Source organism: Micropterus dolomieu, linkage group LG14, assembly GCF_021292245.1.
Source record: "Micropterus dolomieu isolate WLL.071019.BEF.003 ecotype Adirondacks linkage group LG14, ASM2129224v1, whole genome shotgun sequence".
Lineage (NCBI taxonomy): Eukaryota > Metazoa > Chordata > Actinopteri > Centrarchiformes > Centrarchidae > Micropterus > Micropterus dolomieu.
The window spans coordinates 9,742,069-9,767,723 of record NC_060163.1 but is presented as its reverse complement, the minus strand read 5'-3'; the positions used below and the strand labels follow the sequence as shown (position 1 = coordinate 9,767,723).

Below are 25,655 nucleotides of genomic sequence, written 5' to 3'. Positions count from 1 at the left end.
CAGTCCACTCTTTGTGAATCTTCCCCACATTTTTGAATGGGTTTTGTTTCACAATCCTCTCCAGGGTGCGGTTATCCCTATTGCTTGTACACTTTTTCCTACCACATCTTTTCCTTCCCTTCGCCTCTCTATTAATGTGCTTGGACACAGAGCTCTGTGAACAGCCAGCCTCTTTAGGAATGACCTTTTGTGTCTTGCCCTCCTTGTGCAAGGTGTCAATGGTCGTCTTTTGGACAGCTGTCAAGTCAGCAGTCTTCCCCATGATTGTGTAGCCTACAGAACTAGACTGAGAGACCATTTAAAGGCCTTTGCAGGTGTTTTGAGTTAATTAGCTGATTAGAGTGTGGCACCAGGTGTCTTCAATATTGAACCTTTTCACAATATTCAAATTTTCTGAGATACTGATTTTGGGGTTTTCATTAGTTGTCAGTTATAATCATCAAAATTAAAAGGAATGAACACTTGAAATATATCAGTCTGTGTGGAATGAATGGAAGTTTCACTTTCTGAATGGAATTACTGAAATAAATCAACTTTTTGATGATATTCTAATTATATGACCAGCACCTGTAGGTGTGTTTGTGTGTGTGTGTGTCTCTCTCTCTTTATTACATTGTGTGTGCACACGTCTACATCTACAAGCTGGAGCAGCACTGTGGTGATGATCTCCACAAGCACACAACCTGCCCAGGTTCAGTCAAATACAGCAGAAGTACTAAGTACTCTTAGCATCTCAGCAGAAACTATTAAATGGTGAACTCTGTTTTAAAAGTTCAGTCTTTAGTCTTAGTAGGGTTTAAAAGCCTGTAAAAATTCTACATCTCTCTACACAAACTGGTACAGTAATGAAATTATTTTTTGTATGTGAGGGTGAAATGGATTCACAATGCAAATTTTCGAGACTCATAGACCACCAGAGACTGAGTAAAATTATTTCCACCATATTGGCATAGGGCAACTTTGGCCCCTTTTATATTGAAATGTAAATATAGCGTAACCCAAGTTAGGTACCGCGTGTTATGTGAGACTAGAAATGATGTCAAAATGAAGTGACCCATTGATATTGTCAAATATAGACAGTATGTAGCTTGTATCTTCAAATTGACTACCTTTTTAAAATCCTGTATCATCTGAAAATTCCTAATAGCACATTTACCAATCTGTAGTATCTGTGTGGTTGTACACTGATGTGACATCAAAGATTAGGAGCTGATAAACACACTGCAATGAGAGTCAGTTCTCTGATCCATCCCCAGTTTTTGGATTAACACATTTCAAAGCACGAGCTCTGTTGATGTTCATGTGTATGCTTGTAAGGCAATAATGAAGCCTCCAGTCATGTTGGCCTGCATGTTCAGATTCATATGCAAGCTGTGGAATCCAACAGGACAGGTGCAGTTCTAGTTTAGCCAAGCCCCCCTCTGAGCCATTTTTCTCAAAACAATCATTCCCCTGTTTTTGGGAGCCACGTGTCTGTTTTCCTACATTGCATAAGGGAGTTGAACCACAGTTCAGTGGACCCGGTTTAAACAAGAACCGTCTGCAGGTCCCCCAGCTCTCAGCGTTCAAATAAACCTCTTAGCTCGCTCCTTTTCACGCTTATAGACTTGACTGCACATACATGTTAGTTGAATTACACTCTCAGTAAACGGCCCGGTCTCTCCATTTTATTGGATTTTCTCACAGCAGCTCCGCCTCAGCTCTTCTGTCTCTCCTGTGCTTTTCCCCTCCACTAGTCCTGAGAGTGGCCCATAGAGCTAATGTGTTTGGCCCTGGGATAGAGGAGGGCAAGAACATCGAGTGAATGAAAAGCAGCTAGGGGAAAAATGATCACCTGACTCAGAGAGGAAAAAATAATAAGGTAATAAGGCAGAGCTGACGAGCATAGAGAATTACAGAAAGGAGCATAAAAGATGGAAGAGAGGAGATTAGCAAATAAAAAAACAACAGAATAACAGTCTGAGTGAAAACATGGAGACAGGTTTGATGACATTAGCCAGCCAAAGCATGGGAGCGGCACACGGACTGACTGAATGAACAACACAAACAAGAGTGATTGAGACCCGGAGTGAGCGCTGTACTGATGAATCTTACCAGATGTTGCGGTGCCAGCTGTGCTCACGCAGCCAGGCGTCACCAGGGCTTCTGCCTCGCAGGGTGCCTGCCGACCATCGCTACCCAGCTGTCCCCACAGCGACGTGGGACCAGGGCTGACGGAGACTGAAACCACACAAGCCTTCTAGAGCGGAACAAACAGGGTTTACAGAGCTGCTGAGCAGCTAGGCTCCCACTCCCTGCACCACGTTAGGGTCTCACTCGCTTTCACAGGGTTTGTGGGCCGGAAAATATGGGTTTATGTGTGCACATATAACATTTGGCAGCAGGGAGGCATTCAAATCCAATTACGGCGAACGCTATTTGCATGAGTTACTGTTTTAGCCGTGGATCTGTTCCAGAGACTTTTGTCAGAAGAGCAAGTTTCCTGGCTTTTAATTCTGTGCCTATTGAATAATCATTTGTCATGCTAAATGACATTCAGCATAGTTAATCCTAACTCAGTATAATTCTGTATAGCAGTTTGGATCAGCACATGTGTACCTTCAGTTAGTTGTCATAAGCTTTAAATGTGAACTTTTTATTGCCCACTACACCCATGTACGCTGCTGTGATGACCTCTGAAACACTCACCAATCAGATAATAAAGTTGAGATGGCTGCATCCCACAGCACACATTCATACAATCCCACACTGAGTCATGAGGGAATGATGGTTCTATATACAGAGGTGGCCCACCTCCTGAGTCTGGATCCATAATTTGGTGCAGCAGTGCAGATCCTCTGCTGTGGTGTGTCAGGCAAGTCAGGTAGGGCAGAATACCAGCCCTGGTTTTCGACACGCAGGTCAGGAGAGCAGCCTGGCTACTTTCCACACCACACTCCTTCTCTCAGCATCCTATTCCCCCAGCTAGCTGACAGAGCAGGGGTCAAAGATGAGTTCAGGGTGACTGAAAATAACTCTCTTCTGGTCTTGCTGGCTGTATTGCACTCGCCACAGAACACCCCTGTCTGCAATTTAATATCGTCACACGTTTAAGGATCAAACTAAATAAATGTGCTTTGGCACATTGTTTTTATTCTTGTTATAAATAGTACTATAATGTTAACGTCAGAGCACCACTGGGTCATTTTTGACAAGGTTTGCATAAATATCTGAAGTCTCAAGGCCAATGGATGAATTTGAAAATGTTTCAGTGTAGTGAAAGTGACATGTGCAGCATCTGAAACGCTTTTCACTGGCTGACCTGAGGGTCGATGGGTGCTACATCGTTTCTTCACACATAAATGTGACATTCACAAAGCACCACTGATCTGATTTTAAGATATGGTGTGGAAGTGTTGCAGCTGACCACTGCATTTTAGCATTCAAATGTATAGAATGTCCCAAGTTATAACTGCCAGGTAAACTATTAGTTACTAATTGGTCCAGAAAAGGTTGAAGATCTGCTTGATGATGCTTTAAATATTTAGGTATTTTTACAAGTTGTAACAAAATAATGTCCCTGTCTTATGTGCAGCCGTCTCCAGATTTAAACAGGTCAAATGTTTTATATCCCATCAAGATGGAATTATATAACTACTGTTTCATGACTGGAGTGTAGCATGTGTCGCCTTTTGTAAGCATTATACACTTATATGGTGCTGAATTGTAGTCTGGTTGCAATTCCTCAGGACTGTTTCAATTTTACCTCAGCCATCGAGGCAGGTGAATTGCAGGCAGACGGATAGCGAAATAGGGCCACTCCGAAAAGAACATTGGCTGTTTTAAAGGGCTTATTTAAAGTATTAGGAGGTCTCACTCTGGGAGAGATTGAACAGGTTTGAAATGGCAAGGCCTTGCAGTTTCATGGATTCATTATAACAGGCGGCACAACAGGGTGTACTGAAATAGGAGAGGTGGGGGGGGGGTCTGTGTGTGTGTCTGTGCACACGCATTCATGTTACAGAGGTGTCCTGGGGGCTTTACTCTAAAATGGAAAACCTGGCTGGCTCACTTCCCCACCTTCGGTTGTTATTGCTGCAGCTCATCACAATATGTTATGTGCAATATGAGTTGTGACTTGAAACAGGAATTTAATACTTTAAGACTCTCATTTTTATAGGTCTAATTTAATCAGCTCCCAGCCTCCACCGGGGAGTTTTAAGTCGATAGAGCAAACAGTTCTCCTTGTCCTGCCAGCCATGCCATGAATAACTTATCCACATAGTTCCCTCAAGCAAGGCACCACACTGCTGGAGTGGAGTGGGCAACAGTGCAACGCAATATTTAGAAAGGACATTTCCCAGATGTAAGTTTGTGTAACCGCTGCCCTCCCCTAAGCTATCACTGTGGAAAAACAAGGTGTCCTTAGTCCATGTTCCTGAGTAAATAACAGTAAAGTGAATACCTAGGTCTCACTTGAAGTAATCTTGACGGTTTGTGGTTTCCTTGCAGCGTTTGCGTTAAAATGCTGTCTGAACAACACCCTTTCTAACGTTGTTCTCTTTGATTCTATTTTCTTTAGTCAAATTTCACTGTACTTTTGCCTGCAAGCACAGGTTTGGGCGATATAGGGCGATTCTAACAACAATTTCTCTTTTCTCCCGCACCAGACTTTGACTTCAGCGTGCCGGGCTCCATGAAGCTTCACAATTTGATCTCCAAGCTGAAGAAGTGGATCAAGATCCTGGAGGCCAAGACCAAGCAGCTGCCCAAGTTCTTCCTCATTGAGGAGAAGTGTCGCTTCCTCAGCAACTTTTCTGCGCAGACAGCCGAGGTGGAGATCCCCGGGGAGTTCCTCATGCCCAAACCGACGCACTATTACATCAAGATCGCAAGGTAAAGCACTCTTCCTACACATAGATACCTGAGCCTAGTAAACATGTTACATATCAGCAGTCATGAGCCCAAATCTACCTGCCAGTTATACATTACTCTTTAAAGAAGTCCCTTTCTATTCTAAAAATAGTTGGTGAAAATGTGTAAGTGTTTTACCTGCTTCTGCTGCCTGTGGATAAAATAGAAAACAGACAGCAAACACACTTGGACTCACACAGAAGAACTGTACCCACATATCATTCCTCCCACGTTGTTTATTACTTCAGTTCTGTCTCTCTGCCCCTCTCTAGGTTCATGCCCAGAGTGGAAATTGTTCAGAAACACAATACAGCAGCACGCCGTCTCTATATCCGCGGGCACAATGGCAAGATCTACCCTTACCTGGTGATGAACGACGCGTGCCTGACCGAGTCACGCCGAGAGGAGAGGGTCCTGCAGCTTCTCCGCCTCCTCAACCCTTGTCTGGAGAAGAGGAAGGAGACCACCAAGAGACACCTCTTCTTCACTGGTAAGACCAGGAATGGGAGAGATGGGTGCATGCGTGCGTGAGGTTCAAACACATAGACAAGGGACATTTCACCAGGATTATGTTGTCATTTCCTCTGTCACCATGTGTACTAATCACAAATGTGCTCAGAGTTTTCTGTCTTTGGAGATCAGAAACACATGATCGCCTCTAGTGCTACTGTACAATGAGAACAATTGGCAGTGACAGTGACCCTCTCTTTTCATTTGTCTTCTCTTTCTGCCGCTGTCGAACTCACACAGTCGCCACACACACACAATTTCTATTCCCTTTCAAGCACTATTTCCTCTCCTGCCATCCTCTTGTGGTTTGCCTCCACCCAGATGTTTGCCCACTCTCCATTTATGCACTTGATTGGTTTGTTTAAGGGGAAATATGGATGGGGAATTCAACAGTCCCTTCCAACCCATTTCCTCCCAACTGGAATGGCTGGTATTGATTTGATTTGGGGTGCCAGTGTATGTAAATGTTGAGGCTGCTTCCAGTGGGCGACCCATGCACAGCCTTTACCTTCTTTGACCCTGCTTGTTGTTGAGAGATGGCACACCTTCAGAGCAGCTGTTTCCCAAGTCCGGAGTATTTTAGTTGTTGGTTTTGATCTGTGGTTTATGCTGTGGTGAAAAAGGGACTGTTTGCAGGCAAGTGCAGCCAAATGTTTACAGTTTGTGTGTCACTGACTTGGTTGTTTGCCACTCTGTCCTCCTTTTTTTTCTCTCGCCAACCCCCCCCCCCCCCCCCCCCCCACCCCCCCCCCCCCCCCATCTCTTTCCCACCGGTATCCTGTTTTCTTCCTCTCCCTCCCTCTATCACTCCAGTGCCCCGAGTGGTGGCAGTGTCGCCTCAGATGCGGCTGGTAGAGGACAACCCTTCATCTCTGTCACTGGTGGAAATCTACAAACAGCGCTGCGCCAAGAAGGGCATCGAACATGACAACCCCATTTCCAGATATTATGATCGTCTGGCCACTGTGCAGGCCAGAGGCACACAGGCCAGCCACCAGGTATGGAGAAGATCACAAAAACAGATCTGCGTACTTAAACACATCATATAGACAGTGCATAATACAGCTGTAACCTCTTTAATCGTATGCGTCCTGGGTGATTGAATTGTAATTTAACAGTAGCTTCCTGCAGCCATGGTCATATAGGAAGCATTTTGTCCTGAGAAAACCTGCATCTCCAAAATAACTGTTCTCAGCGTTGTGATTTTTTAGATAATCCAATTTGTTTTTAATGTTTTATAAAAACAAATTGGATTGGAGTAAGACAGGAGAATTTTCTCAGCCTGTGAAGGAAGACATAACATTTGAAAAGTTTTTAAAAAATCCCACTGGACAGGGACGATTTGCTCTCATTAGGGACTTTGTCTCTGGTGGTCAGTCAAACTTAATTTTCAAGTTACTAGTCAATACATGTGTTCTTTATTAAAAAAAAACAAAACATCAGCATGAATCCTGCCTGGACCTGATTGGCTGAATTCCTCACTAATTGTGGTGTCTTTTGGTTTTGCGTCAAGGTGGCAAACCTTAACATTATGGTGGCTGTTCCTGGAGACTGAATATCACCTAAACTCTCTATCCAAAAGAAAAAACTAGGCTGACCAGTTCTGTTGCTTATCTCTTAATTTTTTTAGTATGGATTTGCACTTTTGATTCTTAAATACAAAAGCCTGATAATTATTGTTGATATTTGTAGCTGAACATTGAATTATATCTAACAATTGCCAGTGACAGTTGGCATAATAAAGTAGAATGAATGTGAGGCTCAACATTCGCTGGACCATGGCCGCCTATCTGACTTCTGCTCCCTCCTCCTGTCTACCACCAGGTCCTGCGGGACATCCTGAAGGAGGTGCAGGGGAACATGGTGCCTCGCAGCATGCTGAAGGAGTGGGCTCTCCACACCTTCCCCAACGCCACCGATTACTGGACCTTCCGGAAGATGTTCACCATCCAGCTGGCCCTCATAGGCCTGGCCGAGTTCATGCTCCACCTCAACAGGCTCAACCCCGAGATGCTGCAGATAGCACAGGTAGGAGATGCATACACAAGCAGAAAAATGTTGAACACTGTGTCAAGGGCGAGTGGGATCCAGGTGACGGAGGCTAATTCAATAGAGGCACACTCTCATAGATGCATTAAGAGATCACCATTACCCTCTCCATATCTGGCTGTATGAATTACCATTCTCCCCCATGACTTTCACGCTAGGCCTATCCGTCAGCCAGCGCCTGTCAATGCGAAGGATGTTTTGACAGAACGTTATATTCAGTCCCTCTGCTCTACAACTATCAAAGACGTTTCAATTTGAAGTGGCCATGTTGGTGTGTGCGTGCGTCTGCCTCTCAGTGCACACACATCCGTCTGGCGCTCAGGGTCCGCAGACAGCTTTCTCAAAGTCATTATTAAAGATGATTGTGTCGGTCGGCCACCCCTCCCCTCTGATCCTAATCGGCCTTTGCTGACAGGCGTTCCTCCGGGCAGCTAAGCACTGGTATTAAGCCCCCTCTCTGCCTGTTCCACTCCGCAGATCCCATTAGACACAGGAGGATTACGGTACGGAGAGTGTGCACACACAAACACACGCACACAAACAGAGAGTGCAAGGACAGGACATCACAGCCATTGCATTGTGCCCCACCTTGCATAAATGGAGACCTTAACTTCCATCAAGTTGGCACTTGTACAGCTCAGTGATGCTTCAAGGCATCAACAAAAAAGGCACTGCTCTGTCGTCAATCAGTTATAGACTTCATTCTTTCAACACCTGTCTTCATAAAGCATCACATCATCTCTTGAGAATCTGTTGAATTTCCTCTTCCTTTCTGTTAGGGCTGGACCCGAATATTCGATAGCGTGGTACACATTCAATTTTTAATTATATAAATAACCTACATTTTAAAATTAATCAGTAGCCTAAACTGTAGGCTACAACAAACAAACAACAACATAATGAACACATTTAAATCATTATAGTAGGCCTGTTGAAGAAGAACATGTAGTAGGCTATGATAAAAGTTAAAAATTATCACAAATAACAACAATTCAATAGTTCTCATCCCGTCTTCTCTCCTTGGACGCCTGTCTGTCTAATATATTTCCGTATTCTGCTCTGGAGCTGCTCAGTTCAGCCTCTCAGTCTGGACCCTCAGGTAGGTACAGTTCCAATCTGCTCTTCACAGCAGCCACCAACCCCATTCGGCACGCACCTAATCTTCCGCTTTTCCCCGGCTCAATCTACCCTTCAACCCGTCAGTAAATATTCTTCTCCTCATTGTCTTAGTACTGCACTAGGGTCTACTATCCTAGACATAACACAGTTAAAACCAAGTGTTGGTAATAATAACTTGCTGTTTAAGTTATCCTACACAGTGAGAATAAAAAAAAAACGGCGCACGCTCTGTCTCTCTCACACACAGACACACTCACACACTCACACACAGACACACACTCACACACACTCACACACAGACACACACTCACACACACTCACACACAGACACACACTACACACACAGACACACACACACACACAGACACACACACAGACACACACACAGACACAGACACACACAGACACACACAGACACAGACAGACACAGACACAGACACACACACACACACACACACACACAGACACAGACACAGACAGACACAGACAGACATTAATGAGCTGCCGCTATGTCACCCACATCAGATTCTCCCATTCTCCCTCACTCATGTCATTGCCAGAACCTCTTGGGCATTTATCCTTCTTTTGCTGTTCTGATTATATCTATCAAATACTTATTAAAATATGTTTAAACAATCGGCATAACGCGACCACTGTATCAACCCCCCCCCCCCCCCCCCCCCCCCCCCGTTGAGTCTGTTAATAACTGTTGAAGCTTCGAAGCTAAAAAAAAAATGACTTTCAGGCCAGCCCCACTTTCCTTTCCTTTCCCCGTAAGTTCATAGCCTCAATTTATCACATGTGAGACATTAGCGTTGCGTCATCCCATTCATGCCAGCCCCCAAAATGAAGCCATTGCTGGCCGCTGGTGTGGTGATTTAGCATTCTGAGCGCTGCCTCCATGGCCAACTGTCTGCAGGCTTATCTGAGCCTCCTGGGGGTAGCTGGTGTCTCAGCCCACTGCCTTGAGGCCCTCCGCTGGGGCCTGGAGGAGCAAATGACTGTAGGAGAGAGAGAGAGAGAGAGAGAGATGGGAGGGGAGGGAATTAAGGAGGGAGGGAGGGAGGGAGGGAAAGATGCGAGACAGAGGAGGAGAGGGAGCAGGATCTGGAATGAAATGCTCTGCTATAAAGCCGTCAGAGCCACTCACCTTTTCATATAAGGGAGATTATCGTCTCCGGAATGGCTGCTCGTGTAGCGGTCCCCTCGCACATAAATGCAGGCTTATGGATGAAAACTTGGCTGTATATATTTAAGTCAGCAGGGAGCGACGGGGGAGAGGGGAGTGGGAGTGAATTGAGGATTATAGATGTTCTGCTGCTGATAGTTTGACATGTTAAGGTGTCTGGGGTACGCAGATCAATAACTGCAGCCATTTCATTGGTGGGAGCTTGTTTTGTAACTGCCCTAGCCTTTCTGAAGAAGACTTATCTTCTTGCACGCCTTACGTGGTGTAAGGACTGTGGAAAACAATGCAGAAAGGAATATTCATTAATCATTTTTCTTTATTTACTGCTAGTTATGAGCTTATGGTTATGTTAACTACGTTTGAACAATGCTTTATTTAAAATGTCCTCCCTCTTATGATCTGATACATAGAGCCTACCTGAAATATACATACGTGTTTGTAAGACTATCCAGCAGCTGACATGTATCTTTTACTCTGTCTGTTTTCAGGACACAGGAAAGCTGAACGTCTCCTACTTCCGCTTCGACATCAACGACGCCACAGGCGACCTAGATGCTAATCGGCCTGTTCCGTTCCGCCTGACACCAAACATCTCGGAGTTCCTGACCACCATCGGTGTCTCCGGCCCACTCACTGCGTCCATGATCGCAGTGGCACGATGTTTCGCACAGCCAAACTTTAAGGTAACATGTCTGCTGTACATGTTGTTAGATTATAATGATTATCTTGTGTTTTCAAATAAACTCTAGCTCAGAATAAGAATCTTTTATTTTACAAATGAATATAGGAATTGAATATAACATATGATGTGAGGTATAGGTCACACGTGAATCTTTTTATACACTGATCACTTGTATGTGAAATAATAACACATAATTTTCACCCAGCTCTGCATTTCCGCTTAGCTCTACAGAGTGTTTTTGCATCCTTCACCTCATTATTTTGGTTTTATGACCCTAGTCAAACGCATCTAAAATGTCTGTTATTGCAGCTTGTTTCTGCTCCCCCTAACAGGCCAAAGAATTAGCTATTGCAGATTTAAAGATTACATCATTTGCATCATTGTTGTAAAATTGTAAAATGTGCTAGTTTCATCATAAATGTTAGATCACACTCTTACGATGCATTCAAATGTTAAAATAATTACTCTTGAAAAATTACACTGAACTTGACTCAAATGACATGAGTCTTGGAAGGGTTTTAGAAGAAGTGTATTTAAGAGGTTGAGGTTCAAGCTGGCAGTGTCCGTGAGGATGCATTTAATTCTGTCATGAGGATGAAATGGTTTGTTTTCACATTTTAGCTCCGGCTGAATTCTCCAGATATTGTTTAGTACTTAAACTTGGATAAACCCACAGAGGAAGTTCACAACCAAACAAAAACAATGCAATGAAAACATGAGTAGTCAAGAAGGGTTATATAACGTAGCAGGGCAGTAATGACAGGCGTGTAGTGTCTGTTTAGGTTGGGCTCATACTTAAAGTCTGACTCATGTGGAGGGAGCAGAAGTGCTTAAGATGCAAATAAACAAAACACTCGACTATGTGAACTAGTTAAGACCTGTTGAGTGCCAGAAGCCAGCGCTTCTTGTGGGCAAAGAAAATGGACGTTTCCAGGGAAAACGACAAAACACAACAAGCACGTAACAATCATCCACTCAAATACATTGAAGCCTGAAACCATATAAACACTTTAGGTAAGTGTAGGGAACAGTGTGTACCTAGTTACGTGGTGATTTCTAGTGTTATGGCCCCGTCATGGTTTCACTGGTTATGTATTCAGTTCTGTGTCACCATAATGAGCTGGTAACAACACAGAGATTTCCCTAAGGGTGATTGACACACTCTTAATTGCACTTGGCATCTTTGTTTTATGTGTATGTTTGAGATTGGCTTTAAATAACCGGAGGTTTTATTATGTTTCATTGCTCTCATTCACATGACGGACACTTTAAACAAACAGCTCAGGAAAGAACCCAGAAGATATTCTGTACATATAAACTGCATTCATTTGACACATTGAGAACTTCAGAAAGATGCAAGTTACTGAATAGGCAAGGAATGTCATGATATAATTCATTACCTACCAACTATATTATATTTTTATACTACAGTGAAGTAAATGGACCTTGTTTTTTTGCTTCCAAGGTCACCACTCATGGAAGTATTTTCTTATGTTATTGTTGTTAAAAGTAAATAAGTTATATTCAGTAAATCAATGAATTAAATTAAGCAAAGTTAAATTAAATAGGTAAATTTTTTACAGACTGGGAAAATTTTTGGTACAAAACTATTGATTAGTTTGAAAAGATGGCCCAAAAAAATGGTTGTCTGAGGATCCAGTTACAGACAAAATGTTTTATTGTACATGTTTCTGCACCATTAAGTCTTGAAATGTGCGTTGTCTTTTGTCTCTGTCTGACAGGTGGACGGCATCCTGAAAGCTGTCCTTCGCGACGAGATCATTGCCTGGCACAAGAAGACCCAAGAGGACACGTCCATGCCTCTGTCCCCGGCGGGCCAACCCGAGAACATGGACTCCCAGCAGTTAGTCTCGTTGGTCCAGAAGGCTGTCACGGCCATCATGACCCGCCTCCATAACCTGGCTCAGTTCGAGGGAGGAGAGAGTAAGGTCAACACCCTGGTGGCTGCAGCAAACAGCCTGGACAATCTGTGTCGCATGGACCCTGCCTGGCACCCCTGGCTCTGAGAAACCGGTTTCTCTTCACTGTAACAAAAGCCTGATGGACTCTTTTTCTCTTGATCAAAGTACACTGAAATAGTTTGGCAAGTGGAATCAAGTTACTACAAACGGCCCTGTGACAAAGACTCACGCTGGTAGTTTGAACAGGCCTTGCCAGTATTCTTAATAGTTTTACCTGGACCGATCTTTTTATGAAAACACAATTTCTCCTTCAACCTATATTTATTTTTGTATCTAAATGACAGGGACTCTGTGTGATATGCCAGTTGCCCTGTCTTCAGGATGACAAGGAGACAGTACAAACATTTGTGTAGGTATCAAAATGAGCCACTCACTCAAGCTTATGGGAGTTTATTTAAGAGATGGGGAAATGTTCTGTTAGTTGCTTTAGTCGTCTGTGTTGTATTTTGCTAGCATCGATAGCTTACAATTGAAACAAAATAGCCATTCGTCCTCTCAAATTTGTATTTAACTTCAAAAACATGTAGCTTTTTTTCTATCCCTGCCGAATGAGGAATTGCGTGTTCCTGTGAATAACAGATGATGCTCTTTCTTTTTTATTTCTTTTTTTTACCTACTGGCTGAAGTATATTAACATGTCTATTTGAAAAGCCATTTTACTTTACATGTGTTTTGTCATTCCATCAGTCCTGTTGTAAAGTATTAAATTAAAACTACTGGGTGAAATGACAGCAGAATAAGCTATAATAGCTGTAATGCAAATACGTCATTCCCAAAGCTGGCTGTGTATGCATATCCCTCCCTTTTTTGTAAAGGTACAAATCTCTTGCCTTGTAAATAAGCATTTTGTTTTAATAAAATGCTCTTTTTTTAAATACACGCTGTGTGTTTGCTCTTTAGGGGTAACTGCAGGGTCTTCCTTTACGCTGTATATTATAGTACAACTTCAAACAATGAATTTCAAAAGTGAGTATCCCCTATGCTCACAATTACCATAAAACAAAACTCAGAATTGGAGTTCTTCCTGAGTTTTTAACCAGTTGTAAAACAGCAATAATAACCAGTAATCCCCATCTGCGCTTCATATCTACTACATCACTGTCACAGCCATAATCATCCTGAAGGACACACTCTTGGATATTATTGTGGTAATAACTCGTGCTGTGAAATGACTCCAGACAAACCGTTCTCTGACGTTTTGCCATCATCCTTGCGGTTCACAGTTAGTAGACATTTATGGAGAGGCATTTCAGCGCAGCAGTGTTGAATCAAAGTGCGGCTATGTCTTGTGGAGGTACAATAACCTTGTGGTCATTCCCTCCCTCTGGTTAGAAAGTCCTGCGGAGGTGTGTTGAGGCGTTTCTCTCCTCCCCTGGTGCTTGATTAATGCGTGCCAGTAGATCTCCGAGTGGGCTGTCCTCGCTTGACTTATACACACTGTCAGCCACCCCGCCTGCACTCATAAACAAAGGTTATATCTCTGTTCGCCTCTGTACAATCCACACACACAGCCTCTGCCTCTCAACATGTTTACACACTGTCTCTAACATTTCTCTTCCTCTCTTGATCCACACAAGAGAGAAAGTACTTTTGTCTATAATTCTCAGCAGCTGGTAGTTTCCAACATTAACCTTCTAGTTTCATGTATTTCCCACTACTTTTTTTATATTTAACCTCCTGGTAAACATTTGCCAGTGTTTTCAAGAGGGTTGGGGAAGTTTTATTAAGTGCTTACCCGTGGATGTGCAGGGAATACATGTGATAGTTTGTACAAATGCTTTGAAATCTTTGTCATTTTTAATGTCTTATAACATAAGGAAGATGCTTGACATCAGTTTTTATTACAGCAGACCAGCTTGTTGCTGGATGCCTCACTTCCCCAACAGAGTCATACTGGTATCAACAGAAGCCAGGCTGACCCCGTGACCTGGAACCAATGCCTCTCTGGAAACAAGAAAAAATGACAGTGACGTTAAGTCTAAAAGGCCAAAGCATGATGGAAGGATTTAGTCAGACAGACAGGCATCCTGTGTTTTGTTCAGAGTCTTTTTGCATGATTGTGTTTGAAGTTCTGGGCGCCCTCTGTTGGGACAGACATCCATTTCACGCCCCAGGTGTCTGCTCCGATTTGAGGGAGATTAGGTGAAATATGAAATCCACAACAGGAGAAAACACACGCATACACACACATGCCATCCCCCAAAGACCTGTCATAGCTCGCCTTCTGGGGTCTTTTCTTGACTGCAGACAGATATCACAAGAGCAGAGACTCCACTGGAGGCTGTAGCGACCCCACCTCCACCTCCTTTTCTTTCCTTTTCTCTGTGACTGACATGAGTGAAGTGGAGACGAAGGCTTCACCACCCCCAACCCCCACATCTCCTGCCCTCTCCAGTGTTGTGAGAGGAGTGGAGGTGATTGATGTGCTCCGGTGGGAGTGGAGGTGTAGCGTATCATCATCAGCCCTGGCACAGAGCAGAGATCTCAGGGGACACACCAAAGCAGGAATAGATCCTGGCATGGCCAGATGATGAAATCTTCCCCCTCCAATGATCCTTATCCCGGCAGAAGATGGCTGAGGGGGGAGGAGGAAGGAGACTTTCAGAAACTGTCTGTTTGGTTTATGTGGCAACTAAGCTGTCATATTTCCGAAGAGACACATTTGGATGCTGTGTAATGAGAACTTACAATAGACACACAAGTACACAGATCAGTGGTTGTAACGGAGTCTGCTGAATCACAGAGATATGGATGAAGCTGTTCTGAGTGTGGAGAGAACAGAGGTGAAAAAGTACTTTACCAGCACCCTAATCCACTTCTTTCCTCTCTTCACAATTCATCATTTAAGACCAGGATGCCACCAACTCTTTTTCTGTTTTCACAGCCAGTATCCAATTAAATCTCGCATTGTATCCGGCATGTAGCGCAGTAGGGGGAGATGCTTCTTTGTATCATCATGTAAACAAACAGTATTAATCAAATAAAGAGTGTGTGCTGATCTAGTCTGGGAAGCGGCACATCTCATATCTAGCAGTGGAGGATTTGTTTTGTTACTCAGCGAAGGAGCCCCATTAGGACTTCTAATGGCATTTCCACTCAGAGGAGTTGAGCTCATTAGTTTGGTGTCTAAAATCTGCCATTATGATTTTAATTGCCCAAGCTGTACACAGCAGTATGGGAAGCAATCAAAGTCACTTTTTTCCCTCAGTGAGAGTGATGCAGCAGCACATCAACAGCTCACATGCTGATTTGAATATGCACTGATACACTTTGTGAAGAAGGACAGCGCAGGGCTTTAGAGTGAAAAGGACTTAAGTGACTATTTCAGAAGTTTAAATGGTTTCATGTTCAGCTCACCTTCTTTTCTTTACTGAGCAACCCTGATTTAAGTATTATTTAATCAACAGAGCTTGTGGTTACACATACTGTATTTCCAGTATATTTTCAACTATCATACAAGGCATGCCATCAGGGAACTTTCCCTTCAAAGCTACTTTCAAACCTTAAAGGAATAGTTGCACATTTTGGAAAATATACTTAATTTGTTTAAGATGTTTTGTTAGTGAGACATAGCCATTGTTACATGCTAAAAAACTGTGTAGCTTCTGATGTGTTTCAACAACTAAATTTGGAACTTCCATTGATTTTCAAATAAATGTTCACACTGCACTTTTAAAGAGGATTTTGAGAGGATATTATCACTTGTGGCACAAATGATCTGCGGGCAGCTTTTAACCTGTTTGTAGTTATTTCATTAAACTCAACTTTATTGCATTGATTTTGACACAGGACCCCTTAATAAGACAGGTAAACAAGACTATAGTATAATAATACAACTCCATGTTATTTCAGCTGTTGTACTCAAGAGTTGTACTGTTTAATCCCAAACATATATTTTATTAATCAAATAGCATAACAACATAAGGAACATAAGGACTTTTATTGGCATTGTAATCACTACAATGCATTTCTGTTTGGTATCTCAGAGACAGCGGCAAGACACAAGAGTAAAAATACACAGCAGACAGTAATAAATAAATGTATCAACAGCATATGGTGTTTTACAGTACCACTAACAGTCACACAATGACTCTGGTGCTTTTGGCAGTAGCTGACTCTGGCCAGAATGTAATCCAGCGCTGCCTATAGAGATGCAAAGTGGAAGGAGCAATTTTGGCCAAAGCATTTTGTTCTTCAAGATTACAGTGTTGAGAAAATTGAAAACACAATCTGCTTTTAAATTCTGGCTGAATTGTGGATGAATTCAGCAACTATGACGCCATATTTTGTTCTCTGTTGCAACAACAAAGAGAAGCCGAGGCTCATGGGTTTTGTAGTATTGTGAGCCGTCTGCCAAAATTATGAAATTTAACCATAAGAAAAACCTGTATTATTATTATCATATCATATAGACTCAAGTAACATGAAGATTATGATTAAAAGAATACATTTAAATGGGAGTACAGTACCAGAACCTGCGGCTCCTCCCACTTTGCGACTCCATTGGGACCCTCTGGGTTGATGATGTCATCATATGGTTAATTTAAATTGTGGCTGAAATTACATCATTCTCCTTCATTGTTGTTGATTGCCAGTTGGCAACATCAGCTGTACTAGAGTGTGAAGCAATAGAGCATGATTAATTATGGAGTACTCTTGGCACTGAATACCATGCTGAAGTGGTATTAGTGTAAGTGTGCTTGAAGTATTGGTTAAGGGTATTTCACAGTGGCATTTCTTAACACTGGACATATACTCAGTGTAAGCACATAGTTGCGTAGTCAAACTTTTCCCCTCAAAACAAAAGAGTGTATTTTTTGTAGTTGCTCACATTACTACGATATTTTCAACACAATCTACTGTATTACTTTGTTTTAGTTTAAGATTAGACTTGTGCCTTTAGCTCTTCTATAGTGTAACATATGGATAAGTAGGCTGCAGGTGGACAAAGAGAAGTAAGAGTCCAGCTTTGGAACAGAACAATATTAACGTGACCTAACAGTCCTGACTAGGAAAGAAATACATGAAATATGAATGCCCTGAATTCTGTTTTAGTACTGCGTGACTAAAAATAAAGTTTTTCACTTGTTCTGTCGAATGCACTTTATGAAGTATCATCCGCTGGTTGTTTTTCCCCCCCATTCTTCAGTCTCTCTTAATTAGGGTCAAAGCCTATTCCCTGCTTAAATCAAGCTTTTTAATCAGACAAGTGGCTGGCTGAATGAAGTTCCCCTGATTCCTGATGTCAAGCTGTATTTAGCACATCTCAGTTTTTTAGAAATCACTTCTTGTGTGGTGAATTCTTGTGATGTTTTCTGCTCCTGCTGCACACATTGAATCAGTGCTACGTACCTGTAAATGTGCTGGCTGTTGTCAGTGGTACTTCTCCTTTGATTACAAGATGTGGCACAGTTCTTACTTAAAATGCATGGTGAAACATCTGACTGAGGCGTTTGTGTTTTTGTTGCCAGTTAATTTCCCTCTCTTTGGTAAATCCAATAAATAACAGCTCTGCATTTTGTAATTTATAGTTTTACCTCCATTCACAAATCAATTTGTAAAGTGAAAATCTAGGATATAAGCTCATATCTGACTCATGACCACATTCACATTATATTTTTCCCATTAGCTTTTATAGCAACGAGCTGTGTTCTCATAAAACCTTCCCTCAGTGGGTACTTTACAGAATATCCAGCATCCACTTTTCTGTCAGGTATCTTTCCCAGGTGATGAGGTAAATTTCATAGCTTTTTGAGTTAAGTGAAAAAGTAATACAGAGAATATACACTGAACAAAATTATAAACGCAACACTTCTGTTTTTGCCCCCATTCATCATGATCTGAACTCAAACATCTAAGACTTTCTCCTGTGCAATACCCATGCTTGCCGATCACCATCTTGTTATGCCACACCTGTGAGGTGGATGGATTATCTCGGCAAAGGAGAAGTGTTCACTAACAGATTTTGACAGATTTGTGAACAATATTTGAGAGAAATAGGCCTTTTGTGTAAATAGAGAAAGTCTTAGATCTTTAAATTCAGCTCATGATGAATGGGGGCAAAAACAAAAGTGTTGCGTTTATAATTTTGTTCAGTGTATAATACATGCCAGCAGGAATAAGTCAGTGGATCAGTTTTTTTTGAAGAAAATTCCACCTTACTGTTATGATCAATTCATTCCAGGGGTTATTTTGTGATGAAGTGTTGTAATATATCTTTGGTTTGCCATCACTCCCCTTCCAGCCTGCCTTATCTGCTTCTATAAAGTTAAAGTGTGAGATTTCCCAGAATCACTTTCAATAACTACCGCACCATACCTGAATTTGCTGCATTGAGCTATGTTTTATATGCATAGCCAGAGACCGTAAAAGCACTAGTGACGGTGGTAGGTAGTAAGAGCAAAGGCGCTTTTCAGTCAATAAGTTGCACTTGTTATTCAAAATGCAGCCTGACTTTGGCTAACACTGCAATATGTTTTTCCTTTAGAAGTTGCTGCATTCACCCGGTGTCTCAGGTCTAAATCATTCCTTATTAGACGCCAAATGAAAAGCAGCAGGACTGGAGTGAGGAAGTTCTGCTCCAGTCGATTGAGAACACTGTTGGTGGGGAAATTGGCAGCTCTCTTTCTTGGGTAATGGATTTCTCTCTATATGATTGTTGAACATAGGCATGGAGGAAAACGGTGTTATATGATTAGTATACCATTGCCTTGTACCATTGATACATTTAACATATATTCCTCATGTTTAGCCAAACTATTAGCTCTTGGCATGGCAACGCGAGACTGAAATATCAGAACTATTGGATGGATTGCCATTAAATTATTGACGATTAATGCTAATGACCTTATAGATCTCATGGCTTTTCATCCAGCGACACATAGGTTGACATTTGTGGTTGACATTTAAGTGACATATCTCAACAACTGTGGGGTGGAGTGCCATTAAATTGGGTGCCCATACTCGTGTCCTCCAGAGGATGTATTTCAGATAACATTGGTGATTCCTCCCTTTTTAAATAGCACCATCATCAGTCAAACTTTCTAATTGTCCAGTACTTTGGTTTATTACCTTCAAAACCTCAGCTGTATTTTGTGTTCAGTGCTAATTAGCAACTGTTAGCATGCTGACATGCTAAACTAAGATGGTGAGCATGGTAAACATTATACCTGCCAAACTGCTGAACACCTTCAGCATATTAACATGTACGCGTGGCTGTAGACTAAACATGTCAACTATGTTTGGCCTATTTCATGGCAATAGGAAGAATTGGCCAGCAAACAGGCTGGTGGGGATCTTTTTCCGCCTTGCAGCTCCTGTTGCTGCTTCATCTCTAGTAAGACCTTTAATTGCTTGCCATCATGGCTTTCTCATGGACATGGCCTGCAGCAACAGAGCCGTCTCCCACCAGCGCTCCCCTCCATCCCGAGCCAATTAACGATTCCCCTTCCTAGGATGTCCTGATCAGACCAGGCAGAAAGCTTCTCAGCCAGGTTGACAACTGTTCCCCCTCCACCCTCCCTGCCCTCCACCCAGCCATCCCAGCATCCTCAGCACTCTTGCTCTCCTCTGCGCCCAACCGCGTGATTTAATTTGTTTGGTAATATCAGGATTGGCATGTTCAGCCCAGCTTCACTCCAAAGTGAAATTGGACAAGGGCATTGGAGCCTCACCATGTAAAACCGGCCCACCTTGACAGCTGCTTGAGTGGGCAGCGGATTGCAGTAGAGAGTGGAGGAGGAGGGAGGAGAGGAGACGGTGTGGGGATGAAGGATGTACCTGAGAGGAAGGCAGACACCATTTCACTTCTCTCTTTTCCACCGGGGAGTTTTGTGTCAGGAAGGGAGCCAGCCATGAAGACGGAAGCTGTTTAAAGTGGAGACAAAGCACCAGGTGCTACTGGGGACCGATCTGTTCAACAACAACATGCTGGAGCTCGTCCAATCTGTCCAATAAGCTTCAAAGGAGACTCTGGCAAGACAGCTCATCCTGTACTGTGTGATGGATCTTGTTGTAATTTGTCACATTTATTTTGTCAACTCAGATCTTCAAACTCTGCGTTTGATTGTAGAGATCAATGCCAATGATGTGCACAGGAGAGCTGCTTTTGATGTCCAGATTTTCCCAATCCTCTGAAAATCCACATTTGTATTTATTGGCAAAAGTTGTTGTGGTATTCTCTTTGCAGTACTCTAAAAGCAATGCAAATATCTTTTGTAGCCTTCATTTCCCATGAATAAGGAAAGTCCATTATGGGCATTTTACGGACAAATAATAACATAATTGCAATGACAAATGTAATCTTTGGATTATTAGTAGGTGCAAAAAAACAAATTAATTCTTCTTCTTGCCAAGATAGTTGAGAAGATCGATACAACTTTCATGTTTGTCTATTGAGCTGATTAATTCAGGACACAATTAGCTTAGCTTAGCATAAAGACTGGAAGCAGGGGGAAACAATTAGCTGCTCTCTCTAAATTTCAAAAGTATGACTGCCAAAACCAGCTCGCTAGTGAACATGTTGTATTTAGTTTGTTTATTTCAAACACAAACAGAAATAAAAAAATAAACCACAACATGTTTTACATTCCAGTTTGTGTTCATATAATTCAATGTAACAGAGCTAAGCCAGACACCCTATGTCACTGGGTCTTTAAGAAACACCTTGGCTGCTTTGTGTTGGGTGGAGGATTGATGGACCGGAGGCTTGTGTCTACATCTGTTTTGCCATTTATTGTCTGTATAGGATGTCAGTCTAGCAACTATCTGAACATAGATTATGTCATATCGTAACACTTACAGCAAATTTCATTGGAGCTCAGAAGCACTAAAGTTATAGTATGTAACTCCTGAAACTCAATTTTCTCAATACTGATAATCTAGACACTAGAACAGAAAAATGAACTCTACTCTTCAAAATGCAATGAAATAAACACATACAATACTTTTGGAAAGGAATAATCGACACAATTTCCAATATGATTCACAAAGAAATCCCTGTAGGCCCAGAGTGGAAAGTAAATTGGTTAACCTTTGCCTAATACAAGCGAAGCATGTTATTGCTATAGACACTGGAAAAGTGTTTGTTGTCCATCTTTGAACCTCTGGATTACTGAGCTTTCTTCTTGCATAGTGATTGAAAGGCTTACATTTACAACCAAACAGTCATATTTTTCATAAAATATGGGAATTTCTTACATCTTTGGAATCGAGACCTGATAACTTAACTTCTTAAATTTGTCATCCCCCCCCCCCCTTTCTCAATTGATATGCAGACATGTTTGTATGCATTTATGTGAGTATATGTGTATATCTATACAAGTAATTTATTTTCATTATTAATACCATTTTTAAACTATTGTTCTTAGCTACTCTGATTGCTCAGAGTTCATAGGTGGGAGCGAGGGAAGATGTTTTGAGGGAGACATTTTGGAAAAAGTGATGTGTCTTGTTCAAAATCAATAAACATATGTGATACAAAATAGGGGACTTCTTCCCAAAGTCCCTGAGGCTCCACATAATCATACAAGTAGGAATCCAGGTATGTCAGTAGGCTAACTAGCTTTACGTAAATGCACATTTGATTGATGGGAACTCATTCTTGGAATTACTGAAAGTCACCGAATTAAACAGTCCTTCATTGAACTTCACCGTTCAACTAATAATTAATTAATGTTTTATTTGCATTTGTGCTTGAATGGCAGTTTAATTTTGGTCACTCTCAGCAGATTCTCTCTGATACTGCTGCTCCGCATCTGAATTTGTGTGAGTGAAACCCACTAAGTTGACATTACATTATGAAAAAAATAAAGTAAAAATATTAAAAGAGTGCAGAGGAGAAGCTGGGTTTATGTCTGGAGTGACAGCTTAACAACCCTGCAGACAGACAAGACAACCAGTGAACCTTATTACATGTATATATGGAAAGTCCAGGTCGGTGCCTCAGCTTCTCCACTGTAACTCAAACTGTAAAAGCTCTCAGACCAGAAACACGCTGAGGCAGCAAGGAGAGATGGTAATCAGATTAGTTTCCCCAAAACTTTCATGCAAGGCAGATGGTCATCATTTGTGACTATGTCACTCTGTCAAGGCCTCTGTTGATCCTGATAACTCGGGGCGGCTTGATGGACAGTGATGAAGAGCAAGAAAAATGCGAGTCCCTGAGTGTTTAGCTGACTCCACTGCTTCAGAGCATCAAATCAGCCAGAGAAAGAATCGAAGGTAATTGGTTTCAATAAAATTGTGCTGCAATTGATCATTCTGTAGTTTTGGAAAGTTGAGGCTTTGGCTCACAGACATACACAAATGTGCACACGCGCACATCCTCTGCTCACACCCTTCAAGTCAAACAAAGTGAGATGGCCTAGATAGGTAGACAGGGAGACAAGCAGGGTGTTAGAGGGAGCAGAAAGGAGCAGGGATCTGAGGCCAGATTCATTTCCACCTCCAGTGGAGGGAGACCACCTATTTAGCCTGTCTGTGAGAGGCCAGGCCACAGGGACGATAACAGATCACAGCCCATCAGCCGCTGGAGCTCAGATCTAACTGATGGCCTTGAGAAGAGAGCTCATGACTGGATTTCACGAACTTACGACTTCAATTTCCATTTCATTAAGCTTGTCTGCATTAGTGCATTCCAATTTCCATAAATCCACAGCAATGCGTAAGAAACAGTTGTCATCAATTCAACAGTGTCAGTCTTGTGTTGTTTATAGGTTTATATACAAAACTCACTCATTTGAGCTTTTTGCGTTTGTCTGTCATGTTACCAGGATATAACGCTGTTACACTTTAAGGTACACAGCAATATTTTGATGTGTTGCGTACATGTTGCAGTGAATGATCTTCCTCTCTTGTTTAGTGAGTGAAAGAAGGAGGAGGAGCCCCAATCTCCTGTCTTCCCACCTCATTACCCACACCTGGATGGGACTGCGGGGGATCCTAATTTAAGTCACTCGTTAGCAACGTCCTAATGCGTTCTGACAGCAACAAGAGAAGGGGATGGAGGGAAGGTGAAAGAGAAAGATCGAAGGAGAGAGAGAGGGTGAGGGAGTGAGAGGCACAGAATTGTCTTGACATACAACTGCGGGACAGAAAACCAGGAGGAGGGGAAGCGTCTGTGTGTTACAAGAACTGTTCTTATTTCTTGCTTTGATTTCCATAAAATGAGCATCACACTAAATCATCTGAGCCCTTCGCTGTTGGCCTCGTATGCATAAACCATTAGATTCCTTTGCTAATGCACATAAACTAATGAACACAATATCGTTTTCCACTACTGTATGCTGCAGCACAACAGGAAATCAAATGAAACCCTGTTTACCAAATAAATTCCTCTGTGTCTGTTAGGTTTGCCTCCGGTTGATTGTATGTTTTGCAGCAGACGCAGCTGCACGGCAGCTACAAACAACACAACACATCAGTGTGCTGGGTAATGGATCGGAAGAAATTATCAAGAGAGTTGGGGTAAATTTGACTTCTGAGAGTGAAGCGTGGTGAATTTACACATCTAAATGAGTTTGAAACAAGGTCGGAAAGATTTTCAGTGAAAGCAAATCCCTTTATCTGCCTGATATGTGGAAGGATATATCCTCCATTACCTTACAATTGTAAGAAACAATGTTCACTTCTAACACAAATCTCAGTTCGCTTCCCCCCCAGCAAAAAGTTTTACAAGATTTCCATATTAGGGTAGTATAAGCCATATTTAGTAAGTGAAAGTCAGTGAATGTCTCTTCCACATGACTGCTGGTAAAAGACAATCTTATGATTCATTTGAGGGAAAAAGGGGGTTTGTAGGTCTTTACCAAATGGGTCAGAGAGACATTTAGTAACAGTGCAATGCTTAAAATGTCTTAAAGCAGGCTGAAAGCTGATTTTCATTATTATTTATCACTGGAGAGCATTTCTTTCTAAACTTGTACTTGATTGTGGCAGAAAAGAAGTAGAGACCAAAGAAATGCCAAAAAAGTCCTCAGGTGTAGCAGGTGTCTTAGGTCAACTGAGCCCTCAGGATACCCATTATTTCTACATATAATCATTCAGAATTTCCATTTCCTGTGATATGAAAAGTCCGAAATGTTTGAGTCTTAGGCTGTTTGAGTGAGCGCAAGCGCAGCCATGGATTCTTCCAAAACTTGAGACAACAAACTGAATAAAGGGAGGAGGTTGGAGAGGCAGGGGATCAGCGGGTTCATCTTGATAAATACGAGAATATATTCCAAACCCACTCATTAGTCCTGACCTGGAGTATAATTTGGGCTCTGCAGCCTGTCGAGGAAGTGGGGTGAGAGGCAGGGGAAGGGATGTGATAGGAAAATCGCAGAGAAAAAGAACAGCTGGTGACAATACACTTCACATTGGCATTTGCAGATGAAAAGAGACCCTCTGACTTTAAAGGCACAGACAGATGAGTGTGAGAAGAAAAGGAGGAAATAATAAGAAAGTGTCAGAATTAATGGACCTGCAGTAGATATCACCGAGGACTTTGACACTTGTTATCATTGATAGAAGAAGCTTAAGTCATGGGTGTCACGGTTTGGTGTGGGTGAGGCAGGTTGGAGGACCCAAACGCAGGACGCAAGGCAGGAGGAGGTACAGTACAAAGGGTTTTAATGAACAAACCAAAAGTGAGCACACTTACAGGTGAGTGGCTGAATACAGAGTCCAAAAACTAAGGTAGTCCAAACAGAGATCCAAAGGGAGCAAGCAGACAACAGGAGACAGCATACAATGACCCGACAAAGACTGAGGAGGAACACCAAACATATATACACACACACCAGGGACTAACAAGCAGGGCGGGAGTGACACAGGTGACAGACATGAGGCTAACGTGACAGGCAGAGGCAGAAGGAGGGAGAGAGACAGTGAGCAGAGGGAAACAGAGAGACTGACATGCAGGCAGAGTGACAACCGGGGGAACAGACGGAACACAGGTTACTGAACACAAAACAGACCAGAGTGAACACTTAACATGAACTAAGGTACAGGACTGGGAACAAGGACAAAGAACTAAAACGCAGGAACAAGAGTTGACGCAGTGACTAAGAAACAATATAACAACTAGACTACCAAACCAAAGCAATATCAAATCAACACAGGACTACGAGCTAGAACACCAGACAAGACATAAACACTAAGGACAAGGAAACGAGAAGAACAGGTAAACAGAAGGACACCAGAAACAAATGGCAAAAACTCAAACTCACAGGGAAAAACTACAACTCAT

At 42.3% G+C, this 25,655-nt stretch overlaps 1 protein-coding gene across 1 annotated transcript in view; it reads left to right on the top strand.

Moving 5' to 3' along the window:
- Positions 1 to 13,303, top strand: part of LOC123982609 (transformation/transcription domain-associated protein) — an 89,237-nt gene extending 75,934 nt beyond the window's left edge. The window contains exons 67-72 of the mRNA XM_046068240.1: positions 4,650 to 4,875; positions 5,166 to 5,383; positions 6,217 to 6,401; positions 7,228 to 7,431; positions 10,249 to 10,443; positions 12,185 to 13,303. Of these exons, the coding sequence (XP_045924196.1) occupies positions 4,650 to 4,875; positions 5,166 to 5,383; positions 6,217 to 6,401; positions 7,228 to 7,431; positions 10,249 to 10,443; positions 12,185 to 12,469 (1,313 nt within the window). The 3' untranslated portion in view covers positions 12,470 to 13,303. The remainder of the gene's footprint in view (positions 1 to 4,649; positions 4,876 to 5,165; positions 5,384 to 6,216; positions 6,402 to 7,227; positions 7,432 to 10,248; positions 10,444 to 12,184) is intronic.
- Positions 13,304 to 25,655: the final 12,352 nt, after the last annotated feature.